This window comes from Trichosurus vulpecula, chromosome 7 (genome assembly GCF_011100635.1).
Source record: "Trichosurus vulpecula isolate mTriVul1 chromosome 7, mTriVul1.pri, whole genome shotgun sequence".
Classification (NCBI taxonomy): Eukaryota; Metazoa; Chordata; class Mammalia; order Diprotodontia; family Phalangeridae; genus Trichosurus; species Trichosurus vulpecula.
The window spans coordinates 87,306,938-87,323,849 of NC_050579.1; the positions used below are offsets into that span (position 1 = coordinate 87,306,938).

General features: G+C 38.2%; 1 protein-coding gene across 1 annotated transcript in view; it reads left to right on the forward strand.

Annotated features, from left to right (window-relative positions):
* Positions 1 to 16,912, forward strand: part of RPS6KA2 (ribosomal protein S6 kinase A2) — a 284,003-nt gene that overhangs the window by 133,727 nt on the left and 133,364 nt on the right. The window contains exon 3 of the mRNA XM_036767616.1: positions 2,402 to 2,483. Coding sequence (XP_036623511.1) covers positions 2,402 to 2,483 — 82 coding nt within the window. The remainder of the gene's footprint in view (positions 1 to 2,401; positions 2,484 to 16,912) is intronic.

Below are 16,912 nucleotides of genomic sequence, written 5' to 3' on the forward strand. Positions count from 1 at the left end.
ATAATGTTATTATCATACAGTTGTTTTCCTGAGCTGTTTGTTTACTTCACTCTCTATCAGTTTAAGGCTTCTGAGGTTTCTCTAAAGCTATCCCTTTCATCATTTCTTATGGCACAATAGTATTCCATTCCATTCATATGCTATACTTTATTTAGCCATCCCCAAGTTGGTGGGTATCCTCTCAGTTTCCAATTCTTTGTCACCACAAAAAGAACTACTATAAATATTTTTGTTCATGTGGGTACATTACCTCTTTCTTTGATTTTCCGACAGTATAGGCCTTAGTAGTGGTGTTGTTGGGTCAAAGGGAATATAAGGCCCTACTCCAAGAACTTATTTCTTCCTTTCTAGGTACTTTGAATGTAATTAGGGTAAACTGCACCAAGATAAGTGGTTGTGCCTTGATACCACGTGGTGTGAATGACAAGGTACAAGTTTTAATTTAAATTATAGTTTTCTGAAAAATTTCTTGGGGGTTTTGGTAGACACTAAGCTCAAACAGGTGTCAGGAATATGATAGCCCACAAAAGTTAACGTGATCTTGGGTAACAGTAAAAGCATTGCATTGAGGAATAAACAGATGATAATCCTTCATCATTGTTGTTCATACTTGAAGAGGAACAATGCCATCATGATGTTGGGGTCAAGGTACAGTGTGTTCAGCTGTGGCTGATCAGTCCAATACCAGCTCAGAAGGCTCTTCTACAGATAGGTCAAGCTCAAGTAGTCCACTTGAACATCAGGGATATAGATGTGTCTAGATTTCTGCATCTCACATTTCCTTTATGCTGTTGTGATTCTGCTTTGCTTGTAGAGGATAGCGCCTTCTTTGATGAGGGCATGCCATGCTGGGCAGTCGTATGCCAGGATGTCCCATGTCTCACAATCCATACTAAAGTTCTTCAGAAAGACCTTGAGAGTGTCTTTGTACTGCTTCTTCTGACCTTTGTTGGAGTTTTTGCCTTGTGCTAATTCTTTGCAAAATAGTCTTTTCAGTAAATGTACATGTGGCATTCAGGCTACTTAGCCAGCCCACCAGAGTTATACTCTCTGCAAGAGAGTTTGAATGTTTGGCAGTTCAGCTAGAGAGTAGACCTCAATGTCCAGTACCTTATCTTGCTAGGTAATCTTCAGAATTTTCCTAAGACAATTCAAATGGAAGCCAAGAAAAGACCACATACAGAACACTGTATCCAATCATGGGCACCAAAGTTAAGAAGGACATTTATAAGTTGGAAAGTATCCAAAAGAGAACAACCAGTATGGAGAAGGGCCTTGAATCCACATCACATAATTATCTATTGAAGGAACTGAGGCCATTGACTCTAATGAAGAGAAAACTCAGCGATGACATGATAGCTGTCTTCAAGTATTTGAAGAGTTCTAACATAGAAAAGAGATTAGATTGGTTCTACTGGGTCTGACAGAGTAGAACAAGGAGCAAAAGGTAAAAGTTCCAGAGAAGCAAATTCAGACTTGAGGATAGGAAAAAAACTTCCTAACAACAGGAACTGCTCCAGTATGAAATGGGCTTCCTTGGGATGTAGTGGGCTCCCTTTCAATGGAAGTCTTCAAGAAATGGTTGGATGACTACTTGTTGGGTAGGTTGTGGTAGGGATTCTTTCTAGGGACTAAATGGCCACTGAGGTCCCTTGCAACCCTCAAACTCTGTTTCTGGGGATTTTTGTCATACCAGAACCATTAATTTTCAACCCTACAGAAGACACTCCATCTGCAGGCTCTGGGCATTTTCATTGGATGTACCCCCATTCTGTTCTTCTTCATCTCTGTCTCTGGATTCTTTCAAGACCCAGCTAAAATTCCACCTTTTATAAGAAGGCTTTCTCAATCCTTCTTAATCCTAGTGCCTTCTTTCTTCTTATCTCCAATTTAACCCATATCCGTCTTATTTGTATATTGTTGTTTGCATGCTGTCTCCTATTAGACTATGAGCTCTTTAAGAGCAGGGACTGTTTTTGTTTTGGGGATGGTCATTTTTTTTTTGTTTTGCCTTTGCTTTTATTTCTAATGCTTAACACAGTGCTTGGCACACTGTAGGCACTTAATAAGTATTTGTTGACTGACTGACTAATATCCATTTTTAAATTAAAAAATCAAAATAAATTAAGCTCTTTGCCAAAACCACAAAGTGTAAGCAGTAGGTAGCATTATGAGTAACTATATTTAAAATAATGATACAAATTAGAGTAAGATTTAAGGAAATATATGATTCAATATTTTTCTCATTAATCCTAAATAATTTACTGCTAAATCTGATCCTTTCTTTCTTGCTAAATTAGAGGAGAATGCTTGTTTTTCAATTTATCCTTTCTTTCTAGTGGATGCATACCTTCTCTATTGAGTTGTCTGTCCAATGACTACAAATGTTTTCTCTCCTCAGGTGTTTCTCGTAAGGAAGATCAAGGGTTCAGATGCTGGACAGCTTTACGCCATGAAGGTTCTTAAGAAAGCTACATTAAAAGGTAACAGTTCTGAAAAATGAAATATATTCAATTGTTTATGGCTGTGAATTCTACTTTGCTTGTTGTCTGTGGGAAGTACATAGTGTATTAAGTCTTGGAAACTTCCAACCACAATCACTAAAGTGAAATATACACTTCTGGCATGCTGTCCCTGACTGGGAGTAAACAGTATTAAAAACAAGTTTGTGGATATTGAGAAGATTTTCTAGTCATTTCAGCCATTTTCAGAAAACATTTTGTATGGAGCACCCCCATTTTGTCCCCTTATGTTCAGCTGTAAAATAGCATCTTTAGAAATGAGCAAAACTCAGGGGTGAAAAAAGCAAGTTGTGATTATATGAGGTACCATAAATCAACCTAACCATCACACATGAGTGGCTTGCTCAGCATACAATGAAATAGGTTTCATCGATTCTGTTATTTTCCATTCTAATGCTTGTTTCTGTGTTCTGGAGATGTAACTCAACAACTTTTAATTCAGAGTTATTCCCTCTTTCTGTGAATGTATGAGAATTCAGAAGAAGAAAAAAAAATTTTTATTAGCTAAAATGTTGCTGTTTACCCTATCACCAGACATTAACTGAATATCTACAATGTTCAAGACACTGTTAGGCCTGTGAGATGTCCAAAATGGAATATGATTTGTTCTGTGCCCTGAAGGACCTTACCACCAAATTGAGGACATTTCCCCAAAAAAGAAAGTCTATTATAAAAATATGCCTTAGTCAAGGGAGCAGAACAGTAAATGGTTCAACAGGAAAGAAGCAAGATGCAAGTAGACAACCTCTAATTTCAGAGCAGTAGTAAGAGGAGAAGAAAGAAAGGAATAGGAAAGAAATTTCTGAAAGTTGTATTTCTTTTTTTTTCACCTTCAGGCTTTTTATTCCTTTTGTCTTTTATATACCAGTCATTTCCCAGCATACCCTAGAACTCCATAGAATTCTCTCTTGTAACAAAGAAAGACAGTTGAGCAAAACCAGCTACCATAGCATTCACATCTAAGAGAAAATGCAATAGTTTTTTGCCTTCTGCCTTCTGCCTAATGAAGGATGGTGTATTTCAATATCACCTTTGCAGGAAGTTGTTTTTTCTGGAGATTTTGTCAGATAACATAATTAGGGTATTGACAGGAATCTGCTGATCACAAATCAAATATACCCTGAAAATAGTCCTCCCAGGTAATTGTAGAAAAAGCAAAGAGATAAAGTAGAATCCAAACGTGTTAAAAGTTTGGAAGGTAGTAGAAAATGACATAGAAAATGAAGGGAAGGGGCAGCTAGGGGGCACAGTGAGTAGAGCACCGGCACTGGAGTCAGGAGGACCTGAGTTCAAATCTGGTCTCAGATACTTGACACACTAGCTGTGTGACCTTGGGCAAGTCACTTAATCCCAATTGCTCTGCCTTCCCCCCTCCAAAAAAGAAAGAAAGAAAATGAAGGGAAGAAAGGCCAATGAACTGTTGGAACTACCCAGTAGGCTCAAGGTTCTTCCTATAGAAAGTGGAAGTGTAGCCTCTAAAGAGGAAACAGCTTCTAGTGCTCTATAAAGAAAAGAGATCAAGCACTGGTCATAGAAAGAAGGGATAAGACCTGTGGTTGATTTAGCCCTTGCTAAGGGCTATGGAGGCAGCCATATGCCAGCCTGACATAAACAATCAGAGGATGTCCTGTCTTTCAGGGGCAAGATCTTAGAATCTTACAGAAAATTTCCTGAGACTTCTCAGAATGAACAACCAATCCAATAACTATCTAGTGATTCATTTGGGGGAAAATGATACTATCAGAAATAATATAGACAGGGCAGACCTGGGCAAAGGAACTAAAAACTTCAGGTGCCCACATGATGTTTGCCTCATGGCTACCAAATGAAGGTAGGGGCTTCAGAAGAGAGAGCCCTATATAGGAATGACATTACCTAGCACTTTAAGAATTCCGAAGTTCATTCTTCATAACAATGCTGTGCAAGTGTTATTCAATGCTTGGTAGATTAGAGAATTGAGACTCAGAAGTTTAGTATTGTGTCTGCAAACACAGAGCTAGTCTGGTATCTGAGGCAGAATGAGAGCTGGGTTCTCTTGAGGTCAGTCTAATGCTTTATCCAATCTACCATGTTGACCATCAAGTGAATAGCTTGCTAAGAAGATTGTGTCACAGAATTGGACTTGAATTTCTGTACCTTGGCTTAATATGTAGGAATAAGAGGCTCTTGGCCAGGAATAGATTGCATCTAATAAGAAAATATTTGCCTAAAGTTTATAGACTAAATCAAGAGATTTTTAAATGAAAATGAAAATAAAGGAGGATAAACTTCCCACATGTGTGGACTAAACCAAATGTTATTTTTAAATTTAATTTAATTTTTTGTTACAATTTAATTTCTGAACTATCCCCTTTCCTTCCTCACCACACTACAAAAGGCTACCATTTGACATAGATATATGAATATATATAAAACAATACTATGCATACTTCTATTTATCAGTTCTTTCTCTGGAAATGGATAGCATCTTCTTTCATAGGTCTTTTGTAGATGAGTTGAGTATTTGTAATACCCAAAATAACTTGGTCATTCACAGCTGTTTTTTGGAATACTGTCGCTGTTGCCGTATATAACATTTTCTTGGTTCTTATTTCATTCTTCATTATTTCATGCAAGTCTTTCCATGTTTTTCCAAAATTAACCAGCTCATCATTTCTTAAAGCACAGTTGTATTCCATCACAACTTGCTTAGCCATCCTTCAACTGAGGGTATCCACTCAGTTTCCAGTTCTTTGCCACTACAAAGAGAGCTGTTATAAAGATTTTAGAACATATAGGTTCTTTTCCTTTTTCCCCAATCATTTTTGGAAATAGACCTAGTAGTATTGCTGGTTCAAAATGTGTAGGCAGTTTAATAACTCTTTGGGCATAACCACAGATTGCTCTTTAAAATGGTTGGATCAGTTCACAATTCCACCAACAGTGAATTAGTGTCCCAGTTTTTCCACATGCCCTCCAACATTTGTCATTTTCCCCTTCTGTTATTTTAGCCAATTTGATAGGTGTGAGATGATATTTCAAAGTTGTTTTAACTTGCATTTCTCTAATCAATAATAACTTAGAGCATTTATTCCTGTGACAATGTATAGCTTTTATTTCTTCATTAAAAAACTGCCTGTCCATATCCTTTGATAATTTGTCCATCAGAGAACAAATGTTATTGATAATAATAATGACAACATAGGAAGAAATCAGATGTACCACAGAAGGTACTAACCAGAAAAAGAAAGTCAGATGGCCCTTCTCAGATGGCTTTACATAAATGTGCAATTAATTCATAAAGTGAATTAGAAATGTCATCATGTTACAAACAGATAAGTTCAACCTCATAACTATTACTGAGATTTGGTGGAATGAGATTCATGACCATAATATGGAAGATAAATCATTATACTTTTTTTTTCAAAAGGAACAAATTAGATTTTTTTTTTAAAAAAGTAGTCCTGAGTAATATATAAAGACAAAGCTGCTGTGAAAAGATCCACAAATCAGGGGGGGAAGCATGGCAAAAAAAAAAAACAACAAAAAAACCTTTTGAGTGAAGATTAATGGATGGAGAAACAGGAGATATATAGGGTGTCCCAAAAATTTTTGTACGGTTTTAGGCTATTAAAATTAAAAGTTGGGGCAGCTAGGTGGTGCAGTGAGTAGAGCACCGGCCCTGGAGGCAGGAGGACCTGGGTTCAAATCCTGCCTCAGATACGTGACACACTTACTAGCTGTGTGACCTTGGGCAAGTCACTTAACCCCAATTGCCCTGCCTTTCTCTCCTGTAAAAAATAAAAATAAAACTTAAGTTTTAATAAAATTAAATTTAGTAAAATTAAAGCTATGTAAGGTATTAAAGCTTAAAACTGCATGAAGACTTTTGAGACTCTCTGTATTATGATAGTAGTTACAGAGCACCAATCCAGAAGGAGAAAATAGACGATGAATTCAGGTCATAATTTTGCCACTGAGGTATGATGTATGGCAGTAATGGGAAACTTTAACTCTCTAAACTTCTGAAGCTTTGTCTCTACTAAAACAAACAAACAAAGCACCTTAGAACTATTACTTTTCCTTGACAATAATTTCATTCATTAAATGATGAAGGAAACGAAGAAAGCAGCTCTTTTACATCTGATTCTTACTATTAAAGAGGGCCGTATTTCAGAAGAAACCTGTTTTCACCTCCTCCAGCGAAGTGGAATAAAAGCAAAAGCAAAGGAATTGGACAGTCATTCTACCTTGCTCTCATCTCTTCTCCAGCCTTTTATTCCACCAACGATAATACTTTGTGAGGACTAAAAGTTCTGCCTTTATCGTGTATGCTGAGAATTTAGCCCGAGATTCCTCACACTCTAGTAGTCCATGAGAATTCTTTGCTTAGGACTTAGTCTTATCACATAATTCTGTGAGCAGTGTGCTCGGACTTTATGAATTAGTTATTATAACGTAGGAGCTCCACATGAGCTGTCTGACAAAGGATAGAAATAAAATTTCAATTCCCAGGTTAATTGAATTATGCTTCTTTAAAAGTTAAGCTCAGAAGTCAATGATATATTTGCATTTTATTTTCATCTTGTGGTTTTTTTATTGGCTCAGCGTGAAGGAAGACTGTGAGCTCTTTTTGTCCTTTAATCTAATTGGAATTTAGAATATTGAGTTAACCCTAAATTAAGATGAAATCTTTATGGAAACTTTAACAAGGTGAGGCATGGGTGTTTTCAGTGAAGCTTGGGTGTAAGAATGGGTGATTCCAAACTCATGTCAAAATGGCTGCACCATATGTCTTTCTTAAGACAATTTTCTGTGGGTTTTGATACCTATATACACGATATGAAACTTTGGAAGCTAACTTCACTCATCTCCATTAGCCATCTTCCCCCAGATCTTGAGATTCTCTTGCCCCTAAAAGACTAAGTTTAAGAAGCATTGACAATGTCCATTTTAATTGTAGATGGATTGGTGTCTCCCTGTAAATGTAAGAAGAAAATATGAGTAGTTCTTAAGTGGTACATTTCAGTGGATTTGAGGGAAAGGTTTGGGGTTATTTTATGAATGATATTTAAAGATATTTATTTACTGATGACTGCATAATTTAGCTTAATCAAATTCCAATTATGACATAGAGATGAGGAGAAATGCACTAGGAGTCAACACACTTGGCTTCAACTTTGGGCTCAGGTACCAAATAGTTACGTGGACTTGTCTCAAAACCCCCTTTTCCTCACTTGTAGCATTAGGTGGTTGAAATAGATAACATCTAGACTTAAAATTCTTTAAATCTAAATTATTTAAATAGTCTAACCCAGTTTATCTGTCTGGATGATAGAAACTGATTGTGTTGCCCTTCATTATCATTGTGACATTCTGAAAAATAGGTCACATTTAAAAGACAATTAAGTGGTGACCAAGAATTGGAAATTAAGGGGATGCCCATCAGTTGGGGAATGCCTGAACAAGTTGTGGTATATGGCTGTAATGGAATACTACTGTTCCATAAGAGCAGGCAGACTTCAGAAAAACCTGGAAAGACTTACATGAACTGATATGGAGTGAGATGTGCAGAACCAGGAGAATATTGTACACAGTAACAACAACATTGTGCAATAACTAATGTTGATAGACTTAGCTCTTCTCCGCAATGCAATGAACTAAGACAATTCCAAAAGATTCATGATGGAAGATGCTATCTACATCCAGAGAAAGAACTATGGGAGTCTGAATGCAGATCATAGCTTACTATTCTCTCTCTCTCTTTTTTTCTTTCTCATGATTTTTCCCTTTGGTTCTAATTCTTCTTTACAACATGACTAATGTGGAAATATGTTTAATATGATTGTACATGTATAGCCTATATCAGATTACATGCCATCTTGGGGAGAAGAGAGGGGAAGGAGGGGGAGAAAACTTAAAACTCAAAATCTTTAAAAAAGTAAACATTGGAAATTAAAACTTAGTAAATAAATATTTTTTTAAAAAAATAAAATAAAAAAGACAAGACCTGGGTTCAAATCCAGCCTCAGAAACTTACTAGCTATGTGACCCCGGGTTAGTCACATAGCTTCCGTCTGCCTTGATTTTTCCATCTGTAAAATGGGAATAATATTAGAACCACCCTCCCAGGGTTGTTGTGAGGATAAAATTATTAAACGCTTTATGAACCTCAAAGCACTCTATAAATGTTAGCTATTATTATTAAGAGGTGATGAAGCAATTGAAGCCAAAGAGGCAAATCATTTGCCCAAGGTAATACGGTGAGTACATAGCAGAGACAGATTTTGAACTCAAGTCCAGTGACTCCCAATTCAGCTTTTTTCCACACCATGCTGTTTTTCTATCATATGAGGACTTGGGAAAAGACTGAAGATGGTGTGCTGCTATTCTGCCTGAAAACAGTTTGAAAAACGAGAAATGAAGACATCAAAAGAGGAAATATGGGGAAATTTAAACAGAAAGGTTATTTTTGGAAAGTCAAATGAAAAAAGCAGCTTCTTAAAGACTTAATTTTAAAACTCCAGATTGTTTCTCCAAAAACATTGATGATTATCGTGTGTGCCGAAGTGAAAATTGTTGTCAGTAGGATTCCATAGAACTTTTGGCACAAAGGATAATAGCTTGTGACAGCTCTATTTTATCTTTAAATGAGTTTAGAATTGTTACTTTCCTGCCCCCACCTTTTTAAATGGATGGCGAACCATTCCTAAAGGAAATGTCAAATGCTTGAGGACAGCTGGAAGTGGGGCACTTGTGGATAGCACTCCCCCTCCTCTTTCCCCTAACATTCTCCCCACCTGCCAATAAAGTGACTCTGCCTATTACTCAGTCCCTTGAGGAATTTTTTAAATTGACCAACTTCCTAGAGGTTGTAAAGTCCATGTTTTCATCACTCAGTATTGAATTGTAAGAGGTAAAAATGACTTTGTAATGGATTCCACAGGACCCAGATTGTTATATTGTAATAGAACATAATTGTTATGTTATAATGGAATGTGATTGTTATGTTATAATTTTGTTAGGATGAATGAGTTGCCAGAAAACCTATTCTCCTATAATAGGAGCCAGATGATATGGGCTAACATCTAGCCTCTCCGCAGTTAATTAGCAAGAGAAAAGAACTTTGAATGGAACAGGAGACAAGGGATTTGTCATAAACACACCTTTACCCCTAAACCCTTATCTCTCAGAGCTTATCTAGCTTTTGTGGGAAATTTGTGAGTTTAAATGGATTTTTAGATAGTTGGGTATTTGAGTTGGAAAAGGGAGAGGAAGTTGACAGGATAATCACTACCTTAAAAAATTATCTGAATGAGAACCCCCTGGGAGAGAATAAATTGGTAGGGACTTCATCTTCATTCTCCTGGCCACCATATAGGTTCAGATAGAAATGAAGATGAAGGCAGTCTAGCCCAAATTGTCCCACTTTACAGATGAGGAAACTGAGGCCCAAAGAGGAGGAGTGACTTGCCCAAGATAAGACATGGAGTAAGTGACAAAATCTTAGCCTCCCTATAATTGTATAAGCAAAAGTCACCATCTGGGAGACAGGTTCATCATTATGTGAAATACTGACATCAACATCTTCCTTTTTTTTTCTTATCGATTACAAAGATACTTGAGTTTTTCCAGCCTAAAAACAAAACAAAACACTTTTTCCTCAAGTTATGATCATTTCTCTACTTTTCCTTTACTGCAGAACTTCTAGAAATCATACATATGGTCCCCACCTTAGTTTCTTACCCTCATTCACTCCACCATCCCTGGTGGTCTATTATCATTAGATGCATTACTATGCTGAAAGTCTTCTTTTGAAGGTCAGTAATGATCTCTCTCTCTCTCTCTCTCTCTCTCTCTCTCTCTCTCTCTCTCTCTCTCCCCCCCTCTCTCCCCCTCTCGCCCTCCCTCTCCCTCTCTCTTTCCCTCTCTGTCTCCCAAATTCGCTGGTTTCCTTTGACTTTTCTTTAATTCTGTTGCCTATTTCCTTTTTCTTGACACTCTCATCCCTCCATTTGTTTGGCACTCCTCTTTCCTGCTTCTCCTGTTTTCTGACTCTGCCTTTTCAACTCCACTGATTCACTATTCTCTAAGTGACCCTAAGGCTTTATCTTTAACCTTCAGCCATTTTTCCTCCCTCTCTACTCTTTCTCAAGCAATTGCATCTTCTTCATGACTCATTTATCACCTCTCTGCAGGTGACTGCCAAATCTACTGATCCAGTCCCAATGTATGTTCTCAGATCATAGTTTTTGAGCTAGAGTCTAACCTTGGAGGCCACGTAACTCCCTCATTTTACAGATAAGGAAACCAAGGCCCAGAGAAGTGACTCGTCCAAATTCACTTATTAAGTGACAGAGCCATGATCCAAAGCCATATCCCTTCACTCCAAATTCAACAACCTTTCTGCTCTGAAACACCATCCCTTCTTATCTCAACTGAGCACTTGTGGGACATCTCTACCTCTTGGACATCTCTTGCCTACTACCACCTCAAAATGAACATCCAAAACTAAACTCACCAGCTCCACTCCCCAAGCTGCCATGCCTCCAAACTTGCCTGTTTTCAATGACAGCACCACAGAACTTTCAATCACCTAAGCTGCAAACCTGAGTCATCTTTTATTCTTTTTTCCTCTCACACCTATCATATTGCCAATTGTCGAGTTCTATTGATTCTGCCTCTAAAAATGTCTCACATCTCTCCTCTCTTTCCACTCCCATTTCCACCACCCTCATTCATCATCTCTTGCCTAGACTTATAATATCCTCCAACTAATGTAAGGAAGACTCCCCTCCCAGAAATACACTTCTTTTACATGTATTGAATAAGTATCATGAACTTGGGATCTTCTATCTCTATCTCTGGCAGATTTAATGCGGTAATTTACAATCTCACAGATCTTTCTTTGAAAACAGGATTGTAAGTTCAATAAGCATGCATAATTAAAAATTGTTCATATTGAAGAAATTTTTATTAAAAGACAAATCTGCAAATTGTTGTTCATCAGAATGAGAATTACCCCGATCAGATAGTTACACAGCGTTAGTCAGCTGTAACAGTTTCTAATGTTAAATCACACACAGACACACACAGACATCACAATTAGGCAAAGAAGATGCATACCCAGGAGGGAAATGAATAAGGCTAGAATTTATGATAGGGAGAGGACATACATTACATATTGAGGTTAGGAGTGGAGAATGTAGCTTGTAAGGAAAAGACCTGTGGATTCAGCGATCCTGGGTTCAAATCCCACCTCAGAAGCTGGGCAAGGAGCTTAAAGTCATTGGGCTTCAGTTTTCTTCTCAATGAAGAGCAGGGGCAAGATAGTCCAAGGTACCTTCTAACTCTCTAATTCTGATCCTCAGCATGCTGATCTCACCTTTCTTTTCATCCTTTTAATTACAAACATGACCTTAAGTATGGCAAAGAAATAAAAATACTTTTCTCTGGGCTACATTAGACCACGCTTGCTGGGGTACTTTGGAGCACCTATTTAGGCAAAAAAAAAAAAAAATAGCAAAAAAGCTTTTGAGCCTCTTTGCCCTCGGGAGGGAGGGAGGTCATATGTCCTGAGGCCCTCTCCAAGGTGGAGAAAAATGAACAAAAATAGCCCTTTCCACAGTGTAAGGCTTCGGGAAGAGAAAGCAAGAGAAAAGAAAGAAGGGGGTAAATCTACAGTTGTCCCTTCCACGTCATGACTTTCCCCCTTGTGGTTTCGTTATATAGCATCTGGTCAGCATAAGAAATTAAATGGGAATTTGGGGGGAGTTTTGCAGAAGCCACAAATGACATAGAAAAGGTTTAGAAACTCAGAAATACATAAAATATATGCATAGTGTTATATAATATCAACGTATTTTATCTTTTAATACCATAATAATTCGAACTTCTTTGGTATGAAAGGAGGGCCAAAAGTTTTTATATGGATCTTCCAGATCACAGGGGTGCAATGCCCCCGACCCCCACAATGTGGAAGGGAGAACTGTACTCTTCAGTATAAATACACCTTTCAGACTGAAGAAAATGTAGCTATCATTATCATGCCTTCATTTCCTCTGGTTAGGGTATATGTTCTAGCCTCTCCCTTTTAATCTGCTTGTCCTTGCAATCCTTTGTTTCTTCCATCTGTAGACATAAGAGATGGTTGCACAAAAGACCATTATAGAACGTTAGGTACCTTTTTAAATCATCAGCTTAACTTACTATGTAAATGAGGCGTGGGGGTGAGGTGAGAGAAGGGAGAAAGGGAACACTGGTGGATTCATTCTTTTAAGTTTTCAGTCACATGATGACAGGTTGATTTTGCATAGTGCTTCTGGGCCTGGTTTCTTTTAATCTTCTTCTCATCTTCGGTAAAGTTTGGCTCCAGAATTGTAAATTCATGCCGTGTGTGCTCATGCATAAGTGTTGTTGTATTTGAGGGATACAGTCGTCAGGCCTGTGGTCAAACAGATGAAGGCCACCCCTTTCAAGGGAGAAAAACACCTGCTACCCCCTATAGGATGCCTCTTCTACAGTCTTTCCCACTGTTCTAATATACCTGCTCAGAGTCATTAGTATGTCTTCCATCAGTCTCTCACAAGCACGCACAGCCTACTAATGCTGGTCTTCCTGAATCCACGCTTTCTGTTTTCATTCTATCGACCATGCTGTTGTCCAAGCGATATTCTTAATGTATCATCTTCATCATGCCGTTCCTTTATTCAGAAATTTTTGTGACTTGCTGCTACCCGCAGCCAAGGCCCTACGCAGCCAATCTGGCTCCAGCCTAACTGCCCAGCTTCTCCTCTGACTACTCTCCTTCATGTGTTCTAAATTTAAAGTAAAATGGGCTATTCATAGTCCTCTGTTCTTATCCTGCCCTTTCTTGTTCCTATGCCTGGCCGACTCCATTCCCTCTTCATCTATTGAAGTCCCTTGTTTCAAAGCACAGCTTCGAACTGCCATTCAGGCTTTTCTCAACCCCACCTCCAGGTGAAAGTGACTTCTTTCCAACCAGATTTCTCATAGCATCATTCCTGACGCTCCACTGCCCCTTCATGTTCTCCTTTACTTTTTTCGTCTACATCTCATTTTCTCCCTCTCCCAGTATACTGTACTGAAAGCAGAAAGGATCATTTCTCACCTTTGTATGTACTTTACATAGTGCGTTGTTGTTCTTCAGTCGCATCTGCCGCTTTGTGACCCCATGGAACCCCATCTATGCCATTATCTTGGCAAAGATAATAGCATGATTTGCCATTTCCTTCTCCAGTGGATTAAAGCAAACAGACGTTAAGGAACTTGCCAAGGATCACCCAGCTAATAAGTATCTGAAGTTGGATTTGAACTCGGGTCTTCCTAACTCTAGAACCAGTGCTGTCTCTACTGAGCCACACAGCTGCCTTGCTTTACATAGTACCAGGCACATATTAGATACTCACTAAATCCTAAGTTGAATTGAATCAAAGCAAGATAAAAGAAGTATACTCTTTCATGAATACAGCATAGAGAAAATATTTATTTAACAGGATTACTAGGTTATGGAGCTTCCTATAATCAAATCAGTGAAGAATTATTTCTAGTGGCCATCCATGTAAACAGGAAAAAATACTTTATCATGTGTATTAGTATTCATCATAATAGGGTTTCATTTATATAATTTTCATTCTCAACTATCTTTCATTCTAACAACATTTTTTTTTCTGGAAGTCACAAATTTCTTAGGGCTAGAAGGGACCTGGGTGTCATTTAGCCAAGGCCCACTGAGGTAAATTGACTTGCCTGAGGTCACACAGGAACTAAACGACAGCATTGGTTTTGAACCCAGGTCCTCCAACTCCGAGCCCAGCTAATTTTCCACTGCACCGTGCTGAGAACTTTACAGCTGCAATATGACAACTAGTCTATGTTGAGTAAAATGGTGGGGAATGGTAATTGCTCTGGTCAAACTTCCTCCTCCTTTCCAGTCTGAGTTATTACTGGGCAGTTAAAAGTCAAGTCACAAGAGTTCATTGATGATTGCAGCTGGGGAGAAAACTGTGGCAGTGCATTAGGTAAACTTGAAGTCCTTACTAAATCAATAGAAACCCTTTTCCTAAGTAAAGCTCTCCTCCTATTCTCTGTCAGCAAATCCACTTGAGAATGTCAAAGCTTATATGATGATATTATAGGAATGTAAGCAGCATGCTTGGTATCAATTACATAGTCATGCCAAAATAGCACAATGTTTGTACAGGCCCATTTGGTCTCAAGCCTCAGTTTATTATGTCAAGTATCACTATATTTGTTCCCACCTACTTTTATACTGAGATTGCTTATGAAAGAAATTCACTCAAAAGCCAATATTAAATTGCTCTGTTAGCTTGTGGCAAGCCATCTTAACTATGTATTTTGTTAGCCCTCTCATCTCAGACAGAATCTCAGAATTGGATCAGAGACCCTCTTATCTAACCTATCTGTGGCCTAAGTTCATATTTGGATATAGTTGCAAGCTCTTGGGACTAAGAACAAGATCCAGCTATAAGTATCAGTTATTTGTACCTCTTTGCGTAAGCTAGAAGCATTAACTATGCCTGTTTAGGTTCTCAATGAAGATTTTGTACTACTTGTCATTTATGCAAGCTTAAGGAAAGTAGTTGGCCACTACAGACAGTGAATTGGTGAAACATGTTTCATGCCAAAATATAGTATGTATAAAATTATAAGGAAGTTTAAAAGAGAGATAAGTTTGGAGATAATGACTTAGCTAAAGACCTCATATCATACTTTCTTCCTTTCTCTTTTCAAACTCTCTGCCATCAGTCCCTATTTTCTCTTCTTTTACCCTAAACTCTGATAAATAGGTGGACTTTCTCCTTGCCAAGGACAGCCATGTAGCTTCAATCCCATCCCTTCTCACCTTCTCCAGCAGATTGTCCCTACTCTCATCCCCCCTTCTCACTAATCATCAGTATCTCCCTGTCTAATGTTCTTCCTTCAAACATACCTATCTTCTCCTTACTTAAAAACCCCCATTAGAACCTACCATCCCTACAAGCTATTGCTGTCTCCGTCTTCTCTTTCTCACCCAAACTATTTGAAAAAGCTGTCTACTTCATTGCCTTCATTTCCCATCATCTCAATCCTTTTTAAACAATCTTGCCTCCAACTCCTCAACTCAGCTAAAGCTGTCCTTTCCAGTGACCTCTTAATCGCCAGATCTAGTAGCCTTTCTCAGTCCTCATACTTCTTTATCTTGCAGTTTATGGCGTTGTTAATCACCCTCTCCTCCTGAATACTCTCTCCTCTCTGTTTTTTTTGTCTGTTTGTTTTTGGTAGGTTCTTTTTTATGTTGATTACTCTCAGTTCTCTTCCTACCATTCTAACTGCTTCATTTCAGTGCTCTTTGCTGAATCATCATTGATAATGTGATACTTTATTTGTGAGTATACCACAAGGCTCTGTCCTACAGTTTTATCTTTTCTGACTCTACTCCTTTCTCTGTGACCTCATCAGTTCCCATACTCTTAATTATCTCTATACAGATGACTCACAGATATAATCTATTCTTCAAACCCTAGTTGTACTCCTGAGATCCAATCCCCTATCACCAACTCCCTAGTGGATAGTTCTAATTGGACATCCTATAGACATCTCACACTGAACTCATTATCTTTTCCCCAAAACCTACCCCTCTATAGACCTTCTCTATGTCTTTCAAGGATACCATCATCCAGTCACCCAGGTTTGCAAACCCCACAACATCTCACATCAGTCCCCTTCTCTCCATTCACACAGCCAACACCCTAGTTCAGATCCTCATCTCCTCTTGCCCATAATTGTAATAGTCTCTTAATTGGTCTGTCTGCCTCAAATCTCTCCCCCTCTCCAATCTATCTTTCTCATCATTGACAAACTGACTCTGCTAAATCTCCCCATGTCCTTTCCTGTAGAAGACGTTCCAGAGACTCTCCGTTGCCTCTAGGACAAAATATCAACTCCTCTATTTGCAGTGTAAATTCCTTCCTAATCTAGTCCCGATTCGTTTTTCCAATCTTATTATACATTACCACTCTTACCACATTCAGCAATTCAACCAAACTGGCCTTTCACTATTCCTCTCAAACAACATGTCATCTCCTATCTCTCTGCTTTTGACCTAGCTGTCCACTATGCTTAGACTGCATTCTCTCCTCATCTCTATATTTTAGAATCTGTTTCCTTCAAGACTCAGCTCAAACACTACTATCTAAATGAAGCAGCTCTTGATCCCCCCCAACTCCAGATGCCCCCTTCCGCAAGTTACCTTGAATTTATTTAACATATATTCTTAATTATGTATACATTATGTCCCTGATTGAATATAAGTTTCTTGTAGGCAGACATTGTTTCATTCCCTTTTTTGCCTATGAATAGAATGTGAGCTCTTTAAGGGCAGAACTGTT